At 36.5% G+C, this 24,814-nt stretch overlaps 1 protein-coding gene across 1 annotated transcript in view; it reads right to left on the bottom strand.

Annotated features, from left to right (window-relative positions):
- LOC113228523 overlaps positions 1-24,814 on the bottom strand; it is a 41,890-nt gene that overhangs the window by 12,236 nt on the left and 4,840 nt on the right. The window contains exon 2 of the mRNA XM_026461862.1: positions 6,263-6,389. Within this exon, the coding sequence (XP_026317647.1) occupies positions 6,263-6,389 (127 nt within the window). The remainder of the gene's footprint in view (positions 1-6,262; positions 6,390-24,814) is intronic.

Raw genomic sequence — 24,814 nt, 5'->3', positions numbered from 1 at the left:
TCATTCGGCGTTGGGAAGTGAGCGTGCCTTACAGCTCCGCCACCAATGAGGAAATTTGGTAGTCGGCTTAAAGTCGGCGGCTCAGCGGTGTTAACCGTTACTTGTGCGGAGCGCGACGGGAAGTGAGCGTACCTACAGCTCCGGTACCTATCTGGAAAATAGGGAGGGTACTATACGTGCACCCGAGGCGGCTCACCTAAGGCACTAGCCTTAGTGATGAGTGCGTGCAAACGTGCTGATCCGGAGTTAGGACCTGACTTAGATGGTCCCTGTGCAAGTTCGCTTGCACCGGTCATAGTGCCCTTCCCGCATAACCAAGAGGCTGATAGGGTGGGGCACTATAAACAAAACTTATATAAAAAGATTTGGGACTGTCCTCTATAAATACGCTGGCTCACCCTATTTTTGAATTCGGAAAACAGGATCGCTTCATTACAATAAAAATACGTGGATTAGTGCTGTACAAGCGGATTCTGCACCGACAGAAACCATTATCACCAGTAGCAACGTCAAACTAAACGTGTACAATGGTTAATATAGTTTTAATTAACTCGCTCGCTTGATTAATTAAATTCTGCAACTTTTATGTTGAACAGACGCTTATAGGTTAATTGGTTACAGTACTATGTTTTCATTTGTCGTTTCACTTCACAGAAAGGTCGTGGTTATCACTTGGCAGTCTAATTACTATTACGTACATATATTATCGTCAAGCTTGTGTGTGTTGTATTCCACTGAGATTGGCAGAAAACATACACCTCTAATGCCATGCTCCGTACATATTCCTTTCGTCTCCTCTACTCGTATCAGTTTCTTGATGTAGAGACCATGTCTACATTCATGCCGGTTCAAAATAAGGATACTACAAATAATTATAAAATAATCAGCATTTCATTTGTTTTGTTTCCTTCAAAAGTAAATCTTGGTTACTTACTATTAATTAGGAAAATGTTAAAATGAAAATAAATTATGTATTAGATATATTATCAAATTTGGAAGTATATTTCTTTTTCCCATATTCTTTTTATAGTGATACTTCATGTATGAAACTTAATTAATAATAATAATAAACACACGCACAAAATAATAATAAGCACACACGCACATTCATATAGCCCTGCACTAGGGAAACCCGCGATACACGCGGGTGCTATGGAACACACACATATACAACCACAAATTACACCCAAAGTCATGAGAGAAATTAATATATACAAGTATTTCTCTCGATCCGGAAATTGAACCCTGGACCTCTGCGTGGCAGACCAGCAAAGCCGTTCGGCCACGGAGACAGTAAATAAAATAAGTAAATAGGACGATCGAGTTGTTCAAGCAGAAACGTGGAATTCCAACAAGATTAATCTAGAATGATACCAGACATCGTCGCCCCTTTGGGCGCGTTCATTTTGAGGATACACCATTCAATTTAGTAACACTAGAGCTCCTTGTGAAAGAGTTCATTCAGGGAAGTACTGCTTTACCTATTTCTGCTGCCAAACAGTAATGTCAGCGTTACTGTGTTCCGGTTTTGAAGGGTAAGGGTGCTGGTGAAATTACAGGCACATGGAACTTGTCAACTTATGTGTCAGGGTGACGGGCGCAGTGGCAGTGCCCATAAGATGTTTGCGATTTAAAACTCTGAGTGGCACTACAACTGTTATGGATAGGCGTGTCGCTTACTGCCAGGCGCACGACTTGCTTGTCCCGTCGTTGGTATTATAAAAAAAATATTTACTGAGAATCAGTTTCGTAGCGATTTTACAAGAACACCTTTGTAAAGCAAGACGGTGTATAGTTCATATCAGGAGGTTGGCAACTACGCTACGATAGCCAACTCGCTACGAGTGCCAACATGATCATAATTTTGAGAAAATGGTAGTTTGTTGTAATTTTTTTATTTCTTAATAAAATTTTTATTGAATTGATCTTCAATTTTTTTTGTGAAATTACTCCACTAGTTTGTTATAATTATTAATACAAAGATCGAACACTCAGAAAAAATTCCTTCGATTTTTATTTCTTTTTATTTTTTATTTTTTTTATGTAAAGAAAGAGGTCAACGAGCAGACGAGTCACTTGATGGGAGTCATCGTCGCCTATGGACATTTGCAACATCAGACGAGCTGCCTATGCGTTGTCAGCCTCAGACAGCCCTGCAAACACGCTTTTTGAAGAACCCCATGCCATAGCGCAAAAGAAATACTTCAGGAGGAAGATCATTCCACATCTTGCAGGTTTAGGCAATTTACTTATAAATTGAAAGCTTTTGCTCTTGTGCTTGTTGTTCTTGGGGGATTATAATAATAAATCACAACAATTCATCATTCCTGAGGTAACAACAGCAAAAGTTTTCATTTTACAAGTAAATTTTAACGTATCATAAACAACGAAAAAATGTTTAGAAATCTAAAATTTCCGCAAAACTATGATCATGATCACGTTATTCCTTAACAGCATCCAATTATGAAAAGTCACCTTTTACTCAGCAGTAGATCATGGCGAGCAGTAGAAAGTAGAAATAATAAAACAATTTCTAAGTAACTTCAATCTACGTTCAGCTGTATGTATGTTTTCAGATATCTCCGTCAATTGTGAATCGATTTTGAAAATTCTTTTTTTTTTTTGTTTGAATGGATACACTCTCATGGTAGTCTCATTGCCACCAAGCCAGAATCTTACGTCAAATTTTATAGACATGTCCGTGTATTTACCAATTTCTCCATCCATTGTGTACCGATTTTGAAAATTCTTCTTTTGTTTGAAAGGGTATACTCTCAAGGTGGTCCCTGATGCTGTTCCGGGTTCGTTTCGGCTATCCCAAATTACTAATTAGAATCGATATTTCACTTGACACAATACATGTAATCAACAAATCACTATCACCATGACAACCAGATAAAAAACTACCTAAACTACCACAAAAAATAGATGAAAACAGGTAGGTATTATGCATATTAAATTAACAAAAAAAATTACAACGAAAAAAATTATATATATGTAGTGTAGTTTATATAGCTAATTCAGGGATTTTTTCAAATGCGGTAGCACCCCCTGGACAGCATCAACGCCAAAAATTGCTCCCGAGGCCACCCTATCGCCCTTAGGACTCTTCAGCGCCCATTGTGGGGCGGAAGGGATCACTTTGAGACATGGTAGAATGTAATCATTATATACCAGCATTAAGGTCTAAATTAAAACATTAAATAGGAAACAAGTACAAATGAATTTGTACTTGTTTGTACTCGCATGCAATTACTAATTGGAATTAATTATTCCACAATCATTTGTTGAAACAACACAATTAACCTAACGTATTATGTAAGTATAATGTGACCAAAATTAAACTTAGAGATTTAAATTTAATTCATTGGACAAGCTTCAGAGGTGATTATCATCGTAATCCCGTTTTAATTAGAGATAATAAACTTTTTTAATTATTTATCGCATGACCTGGATCCTAAGTCGAAATATTACAATAATAATTATAACAAAAAAGTAACGTCTCAGATGTAATAGACAACGATTAAATTAGTCTTAAAGGATCGACTTCAGATCATCTAGGTAAATTATTTATTTTTAATCATTTTATAAATAAGAACTTGATAATAGTAAAAGCACCACAGTTGTTTAATTGACCCACGAGCGTCTCATAGTGGCGAAAACGGTATTTAAAAATGATTATGCAATATCGTAAGGAGGGAAAATTTATACACTTATTATTATTAGGACGAAACGTAAAACGAAAGTAATGTTCATTTATGATTCGACATTGACTTTAAGTGTGAAATAAACAATAAACAATGTATAATTTTATTGTTTGCATATCATGCTTAACAATACTAGGGTTGACAAGAAGATTAAATTATCAAAAGCTTTTCAAACTCTTTCATTCGAAAGCGAAAAAAAAATTATCACACATACAGAAGTTTTACCGGAATTAGCCACTTACGTAAACAATATTTAAAAAGTAATTACAATATTTGAAAATGGAACTCTTTGGTTGTAGAATACAGAATACAGTGTTTCATCTGACTGTCATTTGTTGTTACATTGTGGCGTCATTTTAGAAATTGGTTATCTACATCACCATGGATTTAACTCGTGAAAATTTTCGTAGTCTGATTTTCTACGACTTTAAGTGTAATTTAACAGCTCAGCTGAGCTTCACTCGGCTTCAAACTGCTTTTGGCGATGAAGCACCATGCAAGACGACTATTTATATCTGGTTTGCAGAATACTAACGCGGTCGTGTGTATCTCAGTGACGAATTTCGTGATGGTCGCCCGTCTACTGCTGTGAACAACAAAAACATCAATGCTGTGCTGTGCGCCGTATGATCAAAACAGACAGGCATGTGACATACCATGAGATTCGGACATCTTGAGGCACAGGCATGAGTCAAATACAATCAATACTACACAAACATTTGGTTGTGAAAAAGCTGCGCTCTCGGTGAATCCCACACAATTTGACTGAGGCTCAGAAAACGGATCGCGTCACTTGGTACAATGCCATGCTTACCAGATTCAACGAAGGGGCGTCAAATTTAGTGAGGAACATAGTAACAGATGACGAAACATGGTTTTATAGTTAAAATTCCAAAACAAAACAGGAATGGAGCGTATGGGTCATCAACGTCATTTCGGTTCGGTTTCAGAAACGACTAGTTTGATGTTCGATTTGGTTATTGAGAAAGAAATAAAATTAAAGAAAATCGTAGTCAAGTGAATCGGTTGACAACTAAATTATCGTGAAGTTTTGAATCGAACCACTGTAGTGCTACTCCCACCTATTATGCGCGTCAATGCCTACTCGTCACGTGAAGGTCGTCACATTATTATTATATTTTGGTAGTATCTATTGGTTGTTAACATGTTTTTTTTTAATTAGCACAAGAATACTGTGATGAATACCTTCATCAGCGTATTATCTTGCTATATTGAAATAATCTTGGTGAAATGCAGTGCTTACATATTATATTTATACATATACCAGTATCGCGAATTGGTATCTCGATTATGGGAGTATAGTTAAATAATAAAAATTAAATGGAGAATAATTCTGAATTTGAGTAACTCTTGTTGAAACAACCGTAAGCACAACAATATCTACTGTTTGATGTTATTTTTAAACACAGTAGCGAATCCTAATAAAGTTATCGGTGCGTGAGATTCACGCTGTGCAACTTGAGTACACCGCAAGTTTATGCGAATGTGTGTGTCCGTACTGATTTTTATGAAGATCGATTCAATTGAATACAATCTACCGTTTTTTTAAACGATTCATTGGAATACGATTTTTTAGTGAATCGATTCAAAATTACGGCGAAATTATCGTCTAGATCGTATTCATAATTTAAAGAAAAATATCATCAATGGTTAATGATTTCATCAAGTACAGAAAAGGAAAATACAGAGGCCAATGCTGTGGACAGTCAGTTATTATGATGTTATTATTTTTAAAAAGTTAAATTAGATGTTAAGGATTGGTACCTATCTATGAAAAGCAAAAAAATATATATTATTATGGCAATAAAATCATATAATAAAGATTAATTCTCACAAATTTTAAAACGATTTATGTGACATCGTTTCAAGAGCATACGATCCGATTCGTGGATCGATTCAAAGCAAAAAATCGTGAATCCCTACTGCTTTTATAATATCAAACGACGGGACGCACAAGTCGTGCGCCTGTCCATAACAGTTGCAGTGCCACCCAGCTCTTTAAATCGCAATGATCTGAGGCGCACTGCCACCGTGCCCATCACCCTGTGACATAAGTTGACAAATCCTATGTGCCTGTAATTTTACCAGCACCCTTCAAAACCGGAACACAGTAATGCTGATATTACTGCTTGGCGGCAGAAATAGATAAGGCGGCAGTACTTTCCTGGATGAACTCTTTCACAAGAAGGTCTACTGCTACTTACACGTACACGGAGCTCGGCGGGACATACGCATACAAGCGTATGGAGTTACACTACTTGTCCTATGCGCGTTTCCTTCCCGGTCATATTATGTACACTTTCTTCATTGGCTACCTGTGGCGTTTACGCTACTTAGTACAGGGATAGCTCAATGAAACAACATATGCTTACTTCACGTACACGTGCGATACGTCCGCTCACACCACTGTCTAGAGTCGTAATGCGGGAACAGCCGGCCGCAGTGTAACTGATACTGTCTAATGTCTATGGTACATTATGTGCATACAATACACTACCCAGACAAGGAAGTTATATAATGTAAAATATACATACATGCAACTCTTATCAAGTTCTTCCCTGGTCAATGCGAAGGATATTTCCGGTGAGCTTAAAACGGGCAGCGCCATCGAGCATCGTTGTAATAAGTCCTCTTCTTTGTTGCAATGCCCTTTTAGAGCATCTGAGGACAAAATTAAAGTGTAATTAGTGTACGCTAGACTTTATACAGATACCATTTCAAAATTGCTTTCTTTAGATGTCTTGTATTACTATAGACTGTCTTTTGAAGACGGAGTAAAATGACATTTAATAAAATTTTAAATAGTCATGTACCTGTTATCGACAGTTTTATCGGTAGATCGTAAAAGAAGGTAAAATATTGCCAAAAATGTTTAAATTGTGAAAGTTACGACGATTTAATGATTACTAATTGCGTTATTATCTTCTTTATTCCTATTTTGACAAATGGTTTATTAATATCGAAATCAATTTTTATTCATGTAAATTTTAAGAATGACTCGTTTACTTATTTTACTATCTATATTGAATTAAAATGTAAAACTTTAAAATATGTCTCTTCTTTATATGTTTAATAGACATAGTTCTAAATGTAGTGTACGTAAATATAAACTTAGAAAAGATGACAATTTAAATGCCTCCGTGGTCGAACGGATCCATATTGGACTGCCACGCAGAGGGTTTGATTCCCGGGCCAGGAGAAATATGTGTATGGCCTACACTTATTTCTCTCGTGAGTTTGGGTGTAATTTGTGGTTGTCAGTGCAACGGAACAAGATCTGTCACTGTGTAGCGCGATATGCTGCTGTCTATACATGTACTACCAATTTAGGTATTTGTAATTTTAACATCCTATGATGAGGGGTGCATGAAAGGAGCCTTCCCGCACGTAGTACTATTCCTTTCCTGAACGTCTGGCGCATCTTGTAGGCAACTATCGGCGAATATTAGAGATGCAGCGGAAGTGTTATATCGGAAACAGAAACGGAAACTTGCACCAAATGTAAATCTTTGCAGAAACGAAAACGAATGCTCAAGCGGAAGTGTAAATACTATAAAGATGAGAATGAAATAGTTCCAAATAGGAAATGTTTTTGGTTCATAATTGCACTTAACACAACACAAAACGTCCAAAAAAGGGCGCCCCATCAACAAGCAATCCGTGCGCACTCCTCATCAGTCGCGAGCCTAAACTTCCGACTAAAGTTCCCTTACAAAAATTACGGAAACAGAAACGGAAACAGAAGTGAGAAAAAGTGCGGAACTTTCGCAGTTGCGAAAGCAGAAGCAGAGGTCTGTTGCATCACCAGCGAGTACCTTAAACCGATTGGGAAATTATTTCACTACGATAGCGGACATTACAGTGAAGAACATCCTATAAAACAGTTTTATCCAAATACAAATGCAAACCAAGTGACTTCTTCACGTTTTCACTCTCACGTCTTCACGAAATATTATAAGCAGCATAGATGACCATACACAAAGATATGTACATAGTTTACATGGACTTGCACTGTAATAATATAATAAATTTCCTATTGTTGTTATTGCGTAATCTTGGCGTCCCATTCCCTCGCACCAGTTTTGTTAACATGCACTCAATACAACCAAAATATAAAAAGTACTTTACCTAGACATGCGAATTCATTTACTCAAACATGAATGAAATAACTAAGGGATATAGTAAACATTTACTTAATAATAAAGAACCATTCCAAGATAAGCGCTCGTACGTGCTCTTTTCACAGATTGTTGTTTATTCAAATTTTCATTTGGCGCGCTTTATTAAATTTTAAGTTACATTAAAATTACAAAATGATTTTCATTTCAGAATATTCCGCAAGCACCTCGTTTATGCCAAGTGCAAAACTGCAAAGTAGGTAGTCTATAATTTCCAGATGTTGTTTTATAACTAAATCTCTCTGTAGAACGCGGATTACATTTAAATAGAAACTATAAGTCTCCTTTTTCGTCAAAAAACTTATTAAGAAATTTCTCAACGTTATCGATCGTATAGCAATGCCGATTATGTATGTGCGGCAAAATTTGTGTAGAGTTATCTATGCATTTACCGTTACAATATCCTTGCAAGTGTAAGGGCATAATACAAAGTAGGTATACTAAAAGTTGCAGGAAATCTTGAATTTCTTTTGAACTCTCCCTTTGCGGAACATATCCATCAAGTCTTTTCATTCTCCCCTCGTACCAGATTAACAAAGGTTGAAAGCCTCTGAATGCCGAGGCAAAGTTATGATATTTTATCCTGACGACATTAAGTTATTATTAGCTTAAGAATATAAAATTCAAATATATCAATGCACTGTTTGATTGTTAATTGGTTGGTCATTAAGATTTTTTCTTATCTGAAAAGTAAAACTTAGTTACTAACGGTAGAGCTCCTAATGAAAGAGTTCGTCCAAGGAAGTACTGTCACCTTACCTATTTCTGCCGTCAAGCAGTAATGTGAACATTACTGCGTTTCTGTTTTGTAGACTAAGGGTGCTGGTGAAAGAAATTACAGGCACATGGGATTTATCAATTTATGTCTCACGGTGACGGGCGCAGTGGCGATGGCGGTGCCTCTCAGATCTTTGCAATTTAAAGTTCGGAGTGACACTGCAACTGTCATGGATAGGCATGCCGCTTATTTGTTTCGTCACTTTTAAAATTAAAAGTAACTAGAAATCTTTATTATTAAATAAATAAATAAATAACGCACACACTATATTATTGACATAAAGATGTAACATTTTAAATGATCAGAGACTTTCTAAAGTTCACTATATTCAAGTCTGCATGGCCGCATACCATATGAATTCAGTGTGCATGACCTTCCAAGTATTTCCAACAATACCATAGAAATAATCTCAGTACAGAGTACTAAAAAAACGGACCTCAAAAGTACGTGGAATTACGTCTATTTGCTAAGTTTTATTGAAATATCCCCTAGTTCGCCACTATACAGGACTTGACACTGGAGATAATAAAAATCGGTTCTCACTATTCAAAGTATATTGAGAGAGAAAAACGCCTTGAATTGGAAAATAGCAAAACCAACCATTAAAATAATTGCTCCTTAAGTAAAATTTAGGCGCTATTTATAAAAATGAATGTTCTTGCGTGATCAGCTACCCTTAGAGTTTGATGATTTTCTTCAAAATGAAAAGGGACCACTGTAGAGGTACCCTCTTTCTAACAAAAAGAATCATGAAAATCGGTTCACAAATGCCGTTATCGCGTAACATAGATACAAAAAAATATACAGTCGAATTGAGAACCTCCTCCGTTGTTTGAAGTCGGTTAAAAATAGAGAGAGAGAGAGAAAGAGAGAGAGAGAGAGAGAGAGAAAAATAGAAGACGAAGCCTACCAGCTGTAACCTGTGTGGCACAGCACCAACAGGACCAAATTTTCTGCTGCGTCTGGCCATACCGACGACGGTGCTGTACCTACCTGCCACGACTGCATTACTCCACGAATTCTGAGGAGATAGTTGAGTACATCAGACTAAAAGCCAAAAACACACTGAGAGTCGAGCGGTTGGAGTACAATGTGAATTTTAATTCGTTTTTAGTTAAGAGTGCCGACCGAACATCTGTGGACCTTCATAAGGGAGTTTTGGTTGAAGGGTGTCATATACATATATCGGTGATTCCGAGGCAGAGAGGTGATACCTGACACCTAATTGCGCCACACAACGCAGACTAATGCACTTCGTGTAGATTAATTGTTTCGTTTTAATATTAAATTAAACGTATGTTAGTCCCTAAGGTACACAAGTATATTACATGGGTCATGTACATTGACTTACAAATAAATGGACGACGGGTCTAATACAAAAACCACGAAAAAATGACCCAAGTCAACCTATTTAAACGTAGTGACATGTAAAGGAATATGAAAAAGCTAAAACGTTGAATTTAAATTGTAACGTCATCGCAGCACTGTCTAATTTTGCTTGCTTCGCTGTCAGTCGAACAAACGAAGAGTAAAGCGTGAATGACGCTCTGTATACGACTTTAACGCCCTATAATTTCGGACACTTTTTAGCGCGAACACGACGTCCATATAATGTAGCCCAATTTAAATGAATAAATAAAAATCAACATAAATAAAAAACAAAGGAAGATAATTTAAAAATTAAATTACTAAAATTTACTTTTATTTTATTTATTCTCAAGTAGCTGCGTGGACGGTGTAATGTGTTCCAATGTTTTTTATCGTCTATGTTTGTATAGAATGCGCGCGGGCTCGACTTGCCACGACCGGTCGTGTTTCACGTGGGGCGCACGCGTAATCAGCTGTTTACACATATGTATACTACAGCATAATAGAACCATTTTACTCTCGTTTCGCGGAACTCTACTATATTTAAACCATGCGTAGTTTGTAGGGCTTCCATTTATTACGCGTCTCCTTGGTGCGCTCGTGGAAGATTTCGGCTCTAGTTTTCCGTTTCCCTTTTATTGCTTCTATGTTGCATTTTATTTCATGTTAACATTGCGATTGCACAGGTCCACTGATGCAACATCGCGCAAATTTATCACCAACACGATATATTCATGACAGTTTAATTCACTCATATCTCGGCAATGGCCTCGAATGTTGACGTCGTATGCGTCTTGTTCAACAGGTAGTTATTTTTAACAGAGCCGTTCTAAGAATGTACATTCCGTCGTCGGTATGGTGGGGAGCCGAGCCCACCAAGCCGTGGTTTGCCATTGGATGGCGCACATCGTACGATGTTTTTGAATGTGTGAGTAGTTTCGTTCATACAATGCAACACAGGCTCATTCAATCGAAGTATGATCGAGTAGCAATTTAAGAAGATCGGTGGAGAACCGCCAATTGATTGATTGAATCGGATGCCTTAGGAAGACAACATCGCCTTGACACAATGACGTTGAATGCTATTTATTTTTATTGACCGTTAACCTCTTGTACCGTCACACGCAAATTGTTTGTTATTGATGGTACAGCTGACGCTGCCGGTTCTGTTCAGGAGGCAAAACCACAAGTACTGCACACTCATTGTTAGACGACTAGAGCTATTCTTCCTGGTAATGTAAATAGGTTACTGGGGAAAATAGGTGTAGTGCTTATGCTTTGATGTCCACCATGTTCTATATTAAAATTTACTATTTCATAACAGCTTACACTATCAATAGGCGTGAACGGCAATGGAGTACTGTAGTAATAAATCTAAATTGCTTTAATGTTATCCTCCTCCTAAGACCCAGAAAACTAGAATGGGAAAAGCGCTAAACATTGGGCGTTTGCACCGACATTAAAATATTTCTAATAAATATAATTATGTGCTTCAGGCCCGTGAAAAATATATTTTCCTAGATACTAAATATGGTCATATAGAAGATATAGGCGCAAAGTTAAAGGCGATATTTTCATTATAATATACAATGGGCGTTTACGTGATCATATAAATAATATTGTGTGGATCTCAATCAGTTCACATATTGTGTAGGTAGGCACATTTTGATTTACACGGGGCCTTAGGAGGCCATATCTACATTTTCTAACAACCTATTTTGTTTATAATATATTTATATGACAAACGTAATATATAAACGTCGGGATCTAGTATCCCTTGGTAGGTGTGCAAATGATTTATTAATTTTTTTTAACGCGTTCATGCCCATTTTGAAATGTCAGTATTTATCTTCGTGTTATCCATGTGCACTGCTTATGTAAGTAATTAAACAGCTGCATGATCGTGATTTTGTCTACGATTCTTTCACTTTATATAAGTATCTGCTTGAATTAGGTATTAATAATAATTATGTAATTCTATGATTTACTGTTTATAAACGACTATTTCTTAATGGAACCTTCCAGAGATTTCTAGTTACGAATGTATATGTATGCGGACAAACGTTTAGCAACCAAGTTATAAGTAGTTTAACGAGTTCATATTAATCACAATGCGCGGCTGTGTTCAATTCCTCTTCGATTGAGAATAGAAACAAAACCTTATTATTACAATAAGAACTAATGTCGTACCGTGGTCGTATCTATAGCAAACCGTGCGTCTCACAACAAACTCAAAGAACATGAAATTCCTTTTATTAAGAAAATATACCTATCTATCATATTTTCGTAAAAACTGTAAATTGCTCTTATTCATACTGTATCAGCGGATAGTACAGAGCCCAAATAGGAAAACATATTGCTATTTCAGATTAAATCCCTAACGTAGAGGTTGTAGGGCGAGACACATGCGAATTTTATTGTTTACCTTTTTTATTTTATACCTAAATGTAACTGATGACAAACAAAAAGAGATTTTAAATGCTTAATTGCTTTTAAGAAATACACACAGCGGCACATTTAGCCAAATAAAAAGGTTTGAATATATAAATATATATAAATTGACGTTTATTTTTAAATAAATAAAAAGTAGACATAAAGCTATAATCAAATTAATATCTTTAACATCGACTTATTAACGATTTACTCAACCTATATTTTAAAAATCGAAATTAAATAAATATGCATTTTTTATTTTGTGACAAAGCAGAAAATAGCAAAAAAATTTAAATTCTAACTGTTCAACATTTATTAAATCAAATTTTTATAAATAAATACCTTTTTCAACTTTCAACCTTTTTCAACGCAAAATCTGACCTAACCACTCGATAAGCCATTATTAGTAGGAAATTGTTGAAATGATTGAAAAAAAGACAGTGGACTAATTTGTTATTTTTCAATTAAACCTAGGATAAAATCTATTTTACATCACCCCCAGCTTCCTCATTGTCTGTGGACCCATTTTTCCTCTTAGCCACTAGTTCCCGCCCAAAACGTACCTGTGGCACTAGAACATTATTATATCCCCAAACCAACTCCAAATTCTTTTACGGTAAGTGTAGCTCGAATGTGGAATATACTGCCTGCTGGTATTCGTGACAGTCCATCGGTAGCAGGCATCTTTCAAACACAAATTAAAAGAGCACTTCCTGTCGAACGCATTAGAGTTCACTTTTACACCACGGCTAGGGTTGGCTGGAAGAGATCTCTTCTAGAGACAAGCTCACCTTTGTATATGACCTTTGTAACGTGTGTTTTACCTGTCTTTTCTTTGTGCAATAAAGAATTATTAATAAAACAAAATAGCTGACCACACTTTTGAATAATACACTGGGATTTTACTAGAGTCCCGCTAAATGAGCCGGTATGCGTAATAAAGAAATAATGCTATTTATAACAAAACAATTCCAGGTGCTTTAATAGAATTTATAATAAGTGAGGCATTCTTGTTACGAAACATTAACTTAAATTGAAGAACCTTCTTAAAGAATTATAGAATACCTTTGTCGACCAAAGCTCGTTTTCAAATCCTTTGCGATTTCAGCAATCAATCAATTTCAAGTGGAATTAGAAGACAATCTATTTCCTAAACCCGCCTCGATTTATTGTATGCCCTTTTTATAATAAATCGCTTTCTAATTGCTCCAAAGAATTACAATCTTGCTCCTATCCCATTATATTTCTTTTTTAACAGCGCCGTAATAATGCGAGCTACTTTTAAACACTATTGAACATTACATTACGCAAAAATCTGAGGACCCTGCGCTTGCCACTCTGAGAAATAAGTTGACAAGTCCCATGTGCCTGCCCATCTTAAAATACAAAATAATCAATATATTAATTAATATACTAATGTTCACATTACTACACACATCAAAAGTGTCTAGGGATCAAGTGAATATTTTTGAAATAAAAATTATTTAAGCAATATTTACCAAATCCAGTCTTCCAGGACGACTTCTTACTTTAATGCTTATGTTTTATTTAACCGCTTACCCCTATATTTAATTAAAATAAACTAAAATTGATGTTTTTGCAAATTGTGGGAAAAAACTCAAATTAACGGCGTCAATTAAATGACAAAAAAATGGCGAAAATGATGATTTTGTTCATTTTTATTGTAAATATAAGAAAATTAATAATCTGTATTTCCACCATTAACACGAATCACACAATTACAGCGATTTGGCATGCTTAAGATGAGTTCATAAAATCACTTTGAGGAATGGCCGCCCATGTGTTTTGTAACAAGTCAAAATATTGTTGTAGAGTATGTACGGTATGCATACTCGGCACAGCTCTTCTTTGAAGCATATCCCATGCGTGCTCAATTGGATTGAGGTCTGGCGATTGAGCAGGCCACGGCAGAACGTTGATACGAGCTTCGGCAAGAATGCGTGTTACGACTCTAGCCGTGTGTGGACGTGCGTTGTCATGCATTAGTTGAAATGAATCACCCAACTGGCCTCGCAAAGGGATGATAACATCTGAAACAATCCTCTCTGCGTAAACTTGAGCATTGAGGTTACCCCTGATCCAAATGAGATCGGTTCTTCCACCGATCCAAATACCGGCCCATATCATTATTGTTCCCCCACCATATGGATGAACTTCCTGACAATATCTCAAACGTTCATGACGTCCAGATGTTCTCCAAACTCGAGTACGTCTTGTATCCGGTCTCATACCGAAGCGGGATTCATCCGAAAAGCACACATAGCGCCAGTCTTCTTCCTCCCAGTTTCTGTGTTCGCGAGCCCATCGTAAACGGGTCCTGCGATTGCAGGGTGCAATAGATGGAACTCTGAGCGACCTTCGGGATCGCAGACCCATTTCACGTAAACGATTTCGGATTGTTTGATCGCTTATTAGCAAGCCTGAGGAGCTGTGGAGCCTCGTAACCAACATCATGGCGGTCATGGTACGGTTCCGTCGAGCAGTATTTTGGATATACCGGTCCTGTCTGCGAGTCGTGATGCGAGATCGTCCTCCATGTCGCTCGGCCACGCTGCCCGTCATGCGATAGCGCGTCCAGAGGCGACTTATGACGCTCTGTGTAGTGTTAAGAGTGAAAGCCACAGCACGTTGCCTGGAACCAGCTTCCAACATTCCGACGGCTCGCATCATCACTTCTCGGGTTAAATGATGTCGTCTCTCCATAATAATGTAAATTGTTTCGGTTCCGATGCAGATATTGTAATGATTTTGTCAAAACGCTATAACTCATTTTTATACAAAACCACATTGACAATCGATTTTCTTCTTATTATCGAATTTTAAACAATATTCCTTATTTAAATGTTAAAACTCACTAAAAAGTATCAATAGCGATACAAAAAAGTTAATATAATTAACCCTAATTGCAGCAATACTCTTAAACGTACTTGATCCCTAGACACTTTTGATGATGTGTGTATTTGACGGCAGAACTAGATAAGGTGGCAGTACTTCCCTGGATGAACTCTTCACAAGTAGCTCTACTGTATAGCATATAACATTTTGTTGTACACACCATGATTAAAAACGCTAGAGATGAAACGAATATCCGGTACCTATCCCATCTCCAGCCTATCCGGTCTATTTCTGCTATCCGGCCGGATACCGGATAGTACAGCAATATCCATCAAATTTATTGATTAAAGATGATAGTAATAGAATATACAGCAACTACAGGATCGTTGACAATCTGTTTATTACTTGTAACTGAAGGAACTAAAGTTAGAGATAACGTTGTAAGTTTAGTATACTCAAATTTCAATAAAGGCAAATTATAGTGGACGAATGGTGGCAAATTATGGTGTTAAAAGTTGGTGATATTTATTTTCTTAAATAGATCCAACTTTTTTATTGTTAATGCGATTTTTTTTACTGTTAACATTTATCTGTCATGTATTTGTTTGTATTATCGAATAAATTAATCGTTTTTACAAAAACCAAGTGACCACAACAAATCAAAACGTCAATATGAAAGTGCAAACATTCTCCGGTCGCGACATAAACTGGTCGCGACATGTTTACGGCAGTGGCTCAGATATCCGGCGGCCGGATATGCGGCTTCCCTGCCTAGGTGCTCGCCGGATATCCGATATCCGGTATCCGGCCAAAACATCATTCGTTTCAGCTCTAAAAGGCGCTATAAGTATTCCATGATTAAAAATGCTACAACTGCAATAATGGTGATACAGTGTGAATTGATACTGACTTATCTATCAATATTTTGGATAGTATGTTCCCTGAAGCAATTAATTTCTGATAACAAACTATATAATGTGTAAATAGCGTGATCGGATGACCTATTAACATTAATATTGTGTCAAGTTTATCAATAATCAGCTTTATTAACAGAACTTTATCATATTTAACACTTTAGTAGGGTTATCAATAATGAGCTCTTTTTTGTTTAAATGGAGTTGATACGATATTGTCATTGGTCTTATGAATCACAAAACGAATTAATGATTTAATGTCATATTTTGGAGACATTTTTTAACCAAAATACAAACTATAATTTCTCAGACTAGATAATCTTTCAGACACTCGGCACTCGATGCATGATCACTTCACAATGCAACAGACACTGAGGATACGGAAAGCATTTGTCAAATGTGTCGATCGTCTGCGCACTTATTCAGATCAGGCGAGGGGCAACCATTGACACGGAAGAGTACCTTGTAAGAGTCGTCCTCCTCAGTAGCAGTAGAGCTCCTTTTGAAAGAGTTCGTACAAGGAAGTACTGCCTTACCTATTTCTGCCACCAAGCAGTGAACATTACTGCGTTCCGGTTTGGAAGCGTAAGGGTACTAGTGAAATTACAGGCATATGGGACATATCGATTTATGTCTCAGGGTGACGGGCGCAGTGGCAGTGCCCCTAAGATCTTTACGATTTAAAGCCAGAGCTTTAAGAATTCAGAATCAGCACTGCAACTGTTATGGCCAGGCGTGTCGCTTACCACCAGGTGCACGACTTGTTCGTGTCGTCATTTGGTATTTATTTTTAAAATATTTTTTTTTTAATTAAAAAATGGACACGAATTGACATGACCGATCTGGTAGTCTTTACATAGGCTTCAGACTCAGGTCGGCTGGAGTAAAGACAATTTGTTCAGATGGGGATTTTCGGATGGTTCTAACCAGTTCTTACCTAGATTGTTTGTACGATGCGATTCAAACGATGGCCCACCTCACATCGTGCCCTGCGAACCCTAACACCTGCACGCTTAAGGATTTGGCGGCTACTTGTGACGCGGGCGACGTAGCTGAGTTCTGGGCCATAATAGTATAGTGTATACAATCGAAACGATAAGTTGATTCCAGATTAGACTGAGTTTACGAACAATCGCCAGGGAACGGAAAAGAATCGAATTTTTGTAACTAAATTGTACGTAGCATAATGAACTCTATGTGAATTGAGTAGGTGAGACCGGGGCTGGTAGTTCCCGGGGTAAGTTGTTCTCACAGCAATACCTTTGCAAGAAAAATATGTAGCAATACATGTGAAGCGCGTCGTTAAAGCGTCAGGTGATGCGTCTTGTCAGCAACCATTTCAGTTACTCCACGATGACGACGACGACGTGTGGCTATGTGCGTGGAGCTGTCAAAATATCACGTAAGTAAATATTTTCTTGTTTAAATTTTTTTGGTCTGTCTTTGTTTATTATGGGCCGATTCATACGTAACTTTTCTAAATTGTAGTGACATTAGTAAGGAATCTTATTGTTTGAGTATTTTTTGATTGATTCTATTATTTTAACCGGTATGTCAGTCTTCGTATAAAAACGTAATTTGGTGCTATAAGTTCCTCCCTCGAGGGGTTGGTTGTTCCTAGGAACAACTTCCCCCAATTGACCTGTAATCATACTTAAAATTTTTATGACCATTTTTCTTTGTTTTAAGGATGCCGAACTACAAACGGGCTCATGTCAAATATTTAGACAAGATGATAGAGTCACTTATGTGTGTCTCAACTGTGATTCAGATGAAGAAATGAGCGATGAATAATATTACTGATAAGAATGTAGTTGTTTTATTTAAGTTAGCTGTGTATGCATAATATAAACATTACATACATACAATTATAAAATAGTTAGTTTTATTTAAGAAAATCTTTGTTATTCTGTTATAATCTAGGCGGAACAATTTGCCTCAAAGGCGGAACAACGCGCCCCAAAGCGTGGCTGAATGTTCCGCTCCGAAATTTGACAAAAATTAGCCTCTATGAAAAAGACTATTGAGATATTAGTAGAAGTGACTATACTATTACAAAAAGCGATAAACATTTGTTTAATATTTCCACATTTTGAAAATCAAATCCTTCATTTTCAGTATGAAACTGCAAGTTATTTGAAAATCGGAACGTTCAGCCCCGCTCTCCCCTACCTAACGTACAAACTAGATACGAACCAACAAATTCTACAAAATTGTCGTGTATTCTCGGAAATTCCCGCTGCTAGTGCCGGCGACACCTAAGCACCCGCATGAACAGTAGATGCTCGATAATTATGTTGTATAATAAGTAATTAAATACTACTGTTTATTTTAGTATGCAATGAATGATACAGTGTCGATTACTTCAAATTCCCAAAGCTCCAATTATTTCACATTAAGTTCCTAAGTTTTTCGGGTTTCCGAAAAATGCATTTCAGTCTGATCTGTAGACAGGATTTCAAGTTACCTTCATGGTTAGGGCAGTAATACACAGCTGAGTTGTTCACGCGCGGTGTACATTATGTATAATATTACGTACTTATTACAACCCACTCACCGATGTTTTGGCGTGACATGAAGTTAGCCAGTAAAAAACGAACCACGGTACATAATTTTGCCTTGTACATGCTTATCTTAGCGAACTCGTACTAGGTACGGTCACGTCTAACAATCACCGATTAAATAATAGGACAAGTTCCTGATTAGATTACATCAGTGTGAACCATAAGTAACCGCGATGGAAAAAATTGCAAATCTTATTTTTTTATTTCGGCGATAATCAACATACTTTTTTTTATAAACTAACGTTATGATCAACAAAAAAAGGGTGAAAATGGTTTACTCACCACTATAAAGATTTACACGAAAATCTGCAAGCCGGGGAGCACAGAAACACGTTGACATGTTTTATGAAAAACAGATTTCATTATACGAAAACCTCGCACAACATCAAGGTCCGTCCCTATCTCTGATGCATATATTCCAAAAGGTGGAATAAATTACAATTGCCCTTCCAAATAAGGCTATGAAAGCAAATCCCTAAGGAATCAAGGCCTACATAAACGCCGCTGATAGCGAAGCAAATCGACCATTTCAGACAATTCGAGTGATGTCCCCGACCTCGCTCGGTCATTTGTCATCGCACTCAGATGGGATAACTTTTTGTACGGGCCGCTGACTTCATCCCAACTTTTGTAAGGAAATCGCCTCATTATCGCAGCCAGCACTAATGTGTTATAATAATACCGCTAAATCATTCCCGTTAGCGTAATTTTCTATTCAAGATGATTCTGCTTTATTGATGATTGTGCTCTAGCGATCTGCCCTTAATTACGTATTTTTGGGACACTGTTTCTTAAAACTACTTATTTATACATATATTTCGTATCTATAAAACATGTAAACGTTTTTTTATTATATAATTAAGTAATAATAAATATTAGACGACAACACATATGTCGCTTTGATACAAAAGTAAGTAACCAAAACACTTGTGTTATTGAAATCGGAACGACCGAACGGTACCACAAATACCCAGACCCCAGACAATATAGAAAAGTCGTTCTACATTGAATCGGCCGGGGAACCCGGGACCTCAGAGATGGCGACACCATGAAAACCGGTGTGCATGACACTCGATCACGGAGATCGAGGTTAGTGATGGCTAGAGATAGTAAAAGGTTAGTAAAGCAGTAGATCTCCTTGTGAAAGAGTTCGTCCAGAAAAAAACTGCCACCTTTCCTATTTCTGCCACCTTTCCTATTTCCGCCACCAAGCTATAATGTGAGCATTACCTACTGTGTTCCGGTGTTGAAGGGTAAGGGTGCTGGTGAAATTACAGGCACATGGGACTTGACAACTTATGTCTCAGGCTGACGGGCGCAGTGGCATTGCCCCTCAGATCTTTGCGATTTAAAACTCTGAGTGGCACTGCAACTGTTAAGGACAGACGTCTAGTTTACCATCAGGCGCACGATTTGTTCGTCCCATCACTTGATATTATTAAAAAAACTGCTGCCGTAAGTTGAAAGGGCGCATGTGGCTTTTTCAAAAAAATTGTTATGTGTATTGCCGTGATCAGTAAAAAAAAAGACTATTTTAATTTTTTCCCAGGTAGATAAGGTATAAAGTTACCGCAACAGTAGATATTTCTTTTTATTTCATTTCCTGTTTCTCCCATCATCTCTAGGGATCAACATTGCAACTTTCCACGTTTACACTACAACAGTTTAAACTAGTCCAAAACTGACTAACGTGAGTTACTTAGATCATGATATACTTAAACCATACGTAAGCATCTGAAATTCATTCATTGGGTAAATATCGTAGGTAAACTTGTACTTTACGGTATCTACTTTGGAAACTACAATTATTTATTATACGTTACGAATTTTACATGAAAACATTTAAGCCGACCTCCAGCGGGCTATAAATTCGGATAAACCAATTTCATCTGACTGGATTCGCACCCCGAACTATGTGATTTACCTCATAAATCCCGATTAGCCCTCCTCTAAAAGAATTATAGATTATTTGCGATACTGTTTTTCGTACACAAATAGCTTATCGAAACCATAACCTCAATGCCAAACAAAGCCCTGTTCAATAGATGTTACAATTCACGTTTTACCAAGTTACTCTTATAATGGTATGGTAAGGTTATTTTTTGTTATGTATTTGTTCTTGTGCGCAATAAATTATATTTTGTTTTGTATGATTACAATTCTGCAAGTCACTTTTTAATAAAATAATATAGAAATTTGTTAAACGATTTTTTACAACAATTCAATTGAAAAAATTTAAATACCTCCGTGGCCGAACGGTTACCATGCCGGACTGCCACGCAGAGGTCCCGGTTTCGATACCCGGGCCGGGAGAAATATTTGTATGGCCTACATTTATTTCTCTCGTGAGTTTGGGTAAAATGTGTGGTTGTATACATATGTATGTGTCCATGCATCCGCGATACAGGGTTTCCCTAGTGCGGGGCTACGAGAGTGCATTGTGTGCGTCATTAGTAATTACTAATCTTGTCATTTGAATGACAAATTAGTAGGCAAATCAGTAGTTAAGCCTACTAATTAAAAAATAAAGAAAAAAAGAGAATCATTTAGATATTTTTTTACAATAAGGAATTTCGCTTTAAGTAACAAGTCACAATTTACAATTTTTATACAGAAACAGCTTTTGAATGCGAAAATTGCAGTTACAACTTTACATATTTGTACAATTGTAATACAATTTAACTAGTGACATCAGCCTGTGTCAAAACCGTTTTGAAGGTAATTAATTAAGATGTTGTTGACATTGTGTAGTGAGGGCCAGTGATGACGAAAATCGAATTCGACCAAAGTAACACATTATTTTCACAAAATTTAGAGTAAAATAATATTATTTTGTTATAGTTATTAATAAAACAAACGTGCACTCCAAACTGACAACTTTTTTCAGCAACGTCCTCGTCCGCACTAATAATCTGCACCATAAAAAACACATTTTATTAAATCACAATATTCGGCCACCACAAATTTGTAAATTACAAATCTTCGAAAATGACAGGCATTTTTAACAAATTGTAAAGTTTTATTGAGCAACGTTTGTGGGCTTGCCAATTTTCAACTGCTTACTTTAACTTTCTAACATTATCTATAGTTTCTAATAAGTAGCACTTGTCATATAATTTGTTTCTATAATAAGATTCTGATTGATATTCAAAATTTGCCAATTACGAGGTTTAAAACTACAGTGAAACAAAAACTTTAACTAAATGTTATTTACTATACAGCTTCTGCGTACTTGGATGACAAAAATCTCTGGCAGTGACCCGTTTAGATCTTGCAGGTAGTCTCAATCTATGTAAGATGTTTAAATTAAATATTGTAATGATAAATGTATTCAAATGTATTATTACAAAGAGCAACCCCTTGCTCATTCTTCTCAGGGGAATCTGCCGTACGAATGAGCAATAGAGTTTAATCAGTATGACGATTTTAAGTGTAATTCGCTTACCTATGAAATAAAGAATTTTTTAACTTTAACTTTGACCGTTTGACAATATCGATATCATCATCAATATTTTCATTCGGATTCGGACGGAGGTTGACTGGAGTTACAAGTTGCTCCTGTTGAATGGTTTTAAGTCTATTTACGTACTTTGTGGGTATAATACATTGTATTGATAACTGACAATCCAAGAGTTCTGCAACATCAAAATTCAAAATCTTATTCGAAAGCTTGTACGTACTTACTCCTTAGCAAAAACTGCAGAAGCTTCTAAAATTACTAAGCGGAAAACTCGATATTAGCGAAATCTAAAAAGGGCACCGCCAATAACCAAAAAGAAAAACAATATTCTTGACGGATTGTAATGTTTATTGTACAGGGTCCAGGTGAAAAATACCAAAAATAAAAGAGAATTTAAAAAGTATGCATTGAAGACGCGAAACTAAGTCAGACGTCGATGGAGGTCTGTAACCTCAGCCTACCCCATTAAGAGACAAGTGAGTGTGTATTATTTTTTAGTGTGTACGAATATCAAAGTGCGGACTAAGATAAATATTAAATATAAAATATTTAAATGTCAACGCATCTAAGTCCAAAAGTTACATGAAACTCGTTACTCTCTCTGTTTAACTATATTATAACTATAAGAAGATTTAGTTACATAAACTGATCTAGCGTTAATAGCTGCTAGTTGTCACAACAAACTAGAGCGTAGTGTGTTCATTAAAATACCATTACTTTGTGCGATCACTAGTCTAGTTACACATGGTGCACAGTATCTAGCATATGTTGATTAATTCTGACGGCCATTCACTCTTAGGACAACATAAGTTGACACTTTTTATATTTATTAACGTAAATATAATATAAATTTACACTCGCTTGCGTTGAAAGATGGTACCTATTATCATATAGGTTACTACTACGAACCTATATGCGCAGATAAAGCAAAATATATTGAGAAAGCTGAAGACGGTAAAATAAAAAAGGACGTATTCACTCGGACTAAAGTCATTGTTATGAAACGGCAGAAGTTAAAAACGTGTGATATACAACAGAGGGGAAAAAGTCGAAGAGATCGAATGGTTATTGCACACTGTTGACTTAAGTGTTATTCTACTTACAAAGACAAATAGGGTTGTCTGTCCTCACTTTACATTGCTGTCACAAAGACAAATTTTGAGGAAAAACGACGGAGGAAATTAAATCCTGGTAGAAAAATTCAAACTCGTTACGCCATTTAAATTTTTCTGTATTATGCTTATTCTGCATGTTTTATCGGAATTAATATAAGAAGTTGACAACTTTTTTGCCATGTGTACATTAGCTCTTGTGTGTACACACACGTACAAAGTGGGTCGATGTTAGATAAAAAATTGATAAGCATAGGGGTAATTCTTATTCTCAAGCAAATAACCGATACCCAATGAGAAGTGCATGTTTTTGCAATATAATGAAAAGCAAAAATGAATCACATGATAGACAATTACTCAATGTATATTTTGCCATATTACAAGTATATAAATGTAATACATAATATATTTTTGATTTGGCCGGAACTACATGAAATGTCACGACCATGTCGTGTGACTTTCCCGAATTTGCAACATTAAACCTAAACTAATAAAATATTATAAACATAACTCAGATTTTTACCTCTTATCTATGAATTGTTATGTAGCCCCGATAAATTAATATCAATATTTCTGTACAAACAAATAAATAACGCTTAAGTTTTTCACAAAACTTTTTGTGACTTGTTTTTTTATCACGTCTATGGTCAAATACAAAAATCTACCTAAGTCGTAATTTTTAGAACTAAACATCGGGCAACATCAATAATTATATACTTCTAGTGCCAACTCCTCAAATGATTGCTTTTCGCGATGGCGTTCATTGTTGTGGTGTCGAAAAATTAATTTCGAAAACATTTATTTTGGAAACTGTCGAGCATAACGAGTCAAAACTGTGGATTTGTGTTGTAAAGGTAAATATTCGATTTACTTGTTAATTTTGGCATATATTATATGTTTATATAGCGGGATTTTTATGGTTATAATTAAGCCAATATTCAATAAAAGACTTTCAAGGTATGAGTGGCATGGCGCAAAAATGTCACAACCGTAGGTGTCACAGCCGCGTTTTCGTAAACATCACGGTTGTGACAATCTTCCACGGTCATGACATTTATCCAGTGCAAGTGCCTTCTAATTACAATTTTATAGGCATAAAAGTCTATACTTTGAGGCAGGAACCTTACTATTGCGTATGGTGCCTTGCAATATAAATACTAAGTTTAAAATCTTCGGCATTGCATCCATGGCCAAAAATGCAGCCATGAAGCTTGGCATCCTTTCAAAGGCGAGACGGTACTTCACACTGGGACAGCCCCATATCTTTCTCCATTAACTTTGATTATAGGGACCCTCCCTACCGACCCTAGGGTATACGAGAAGGGCACTATAACCTGTGCATGCACAGGAACCTTCTAAGTTCAGGTTCTGACTCCAGATCAGCTAGTGTACAGGGGACTTCATCCGGGTCTCCAGAGGCTAG

Source organism: Hyposmocoma kahamanoa, unplaced genomic scaffold (genome assembly GCF_003589595.1).
Source record: "Hyposmocoma kahamanoa isolate Upper Pololo Valley unplaced genomic scaffold, ASM358959v1 232, whole genome shotgun sequence".
Lineage (NCBI taxonomy): Eukaryota > Metazoa > Arthropoda > Insecta > Lepidoptera > Cosmopterigidae > Hyposmocoma > Hyposmocoma kahamanoa.
The sequence above is the reverse complement of the archived record's forward strand: the minus strand, read 5'-3'. Positions and strand labels throughout refer to the sequence as shown.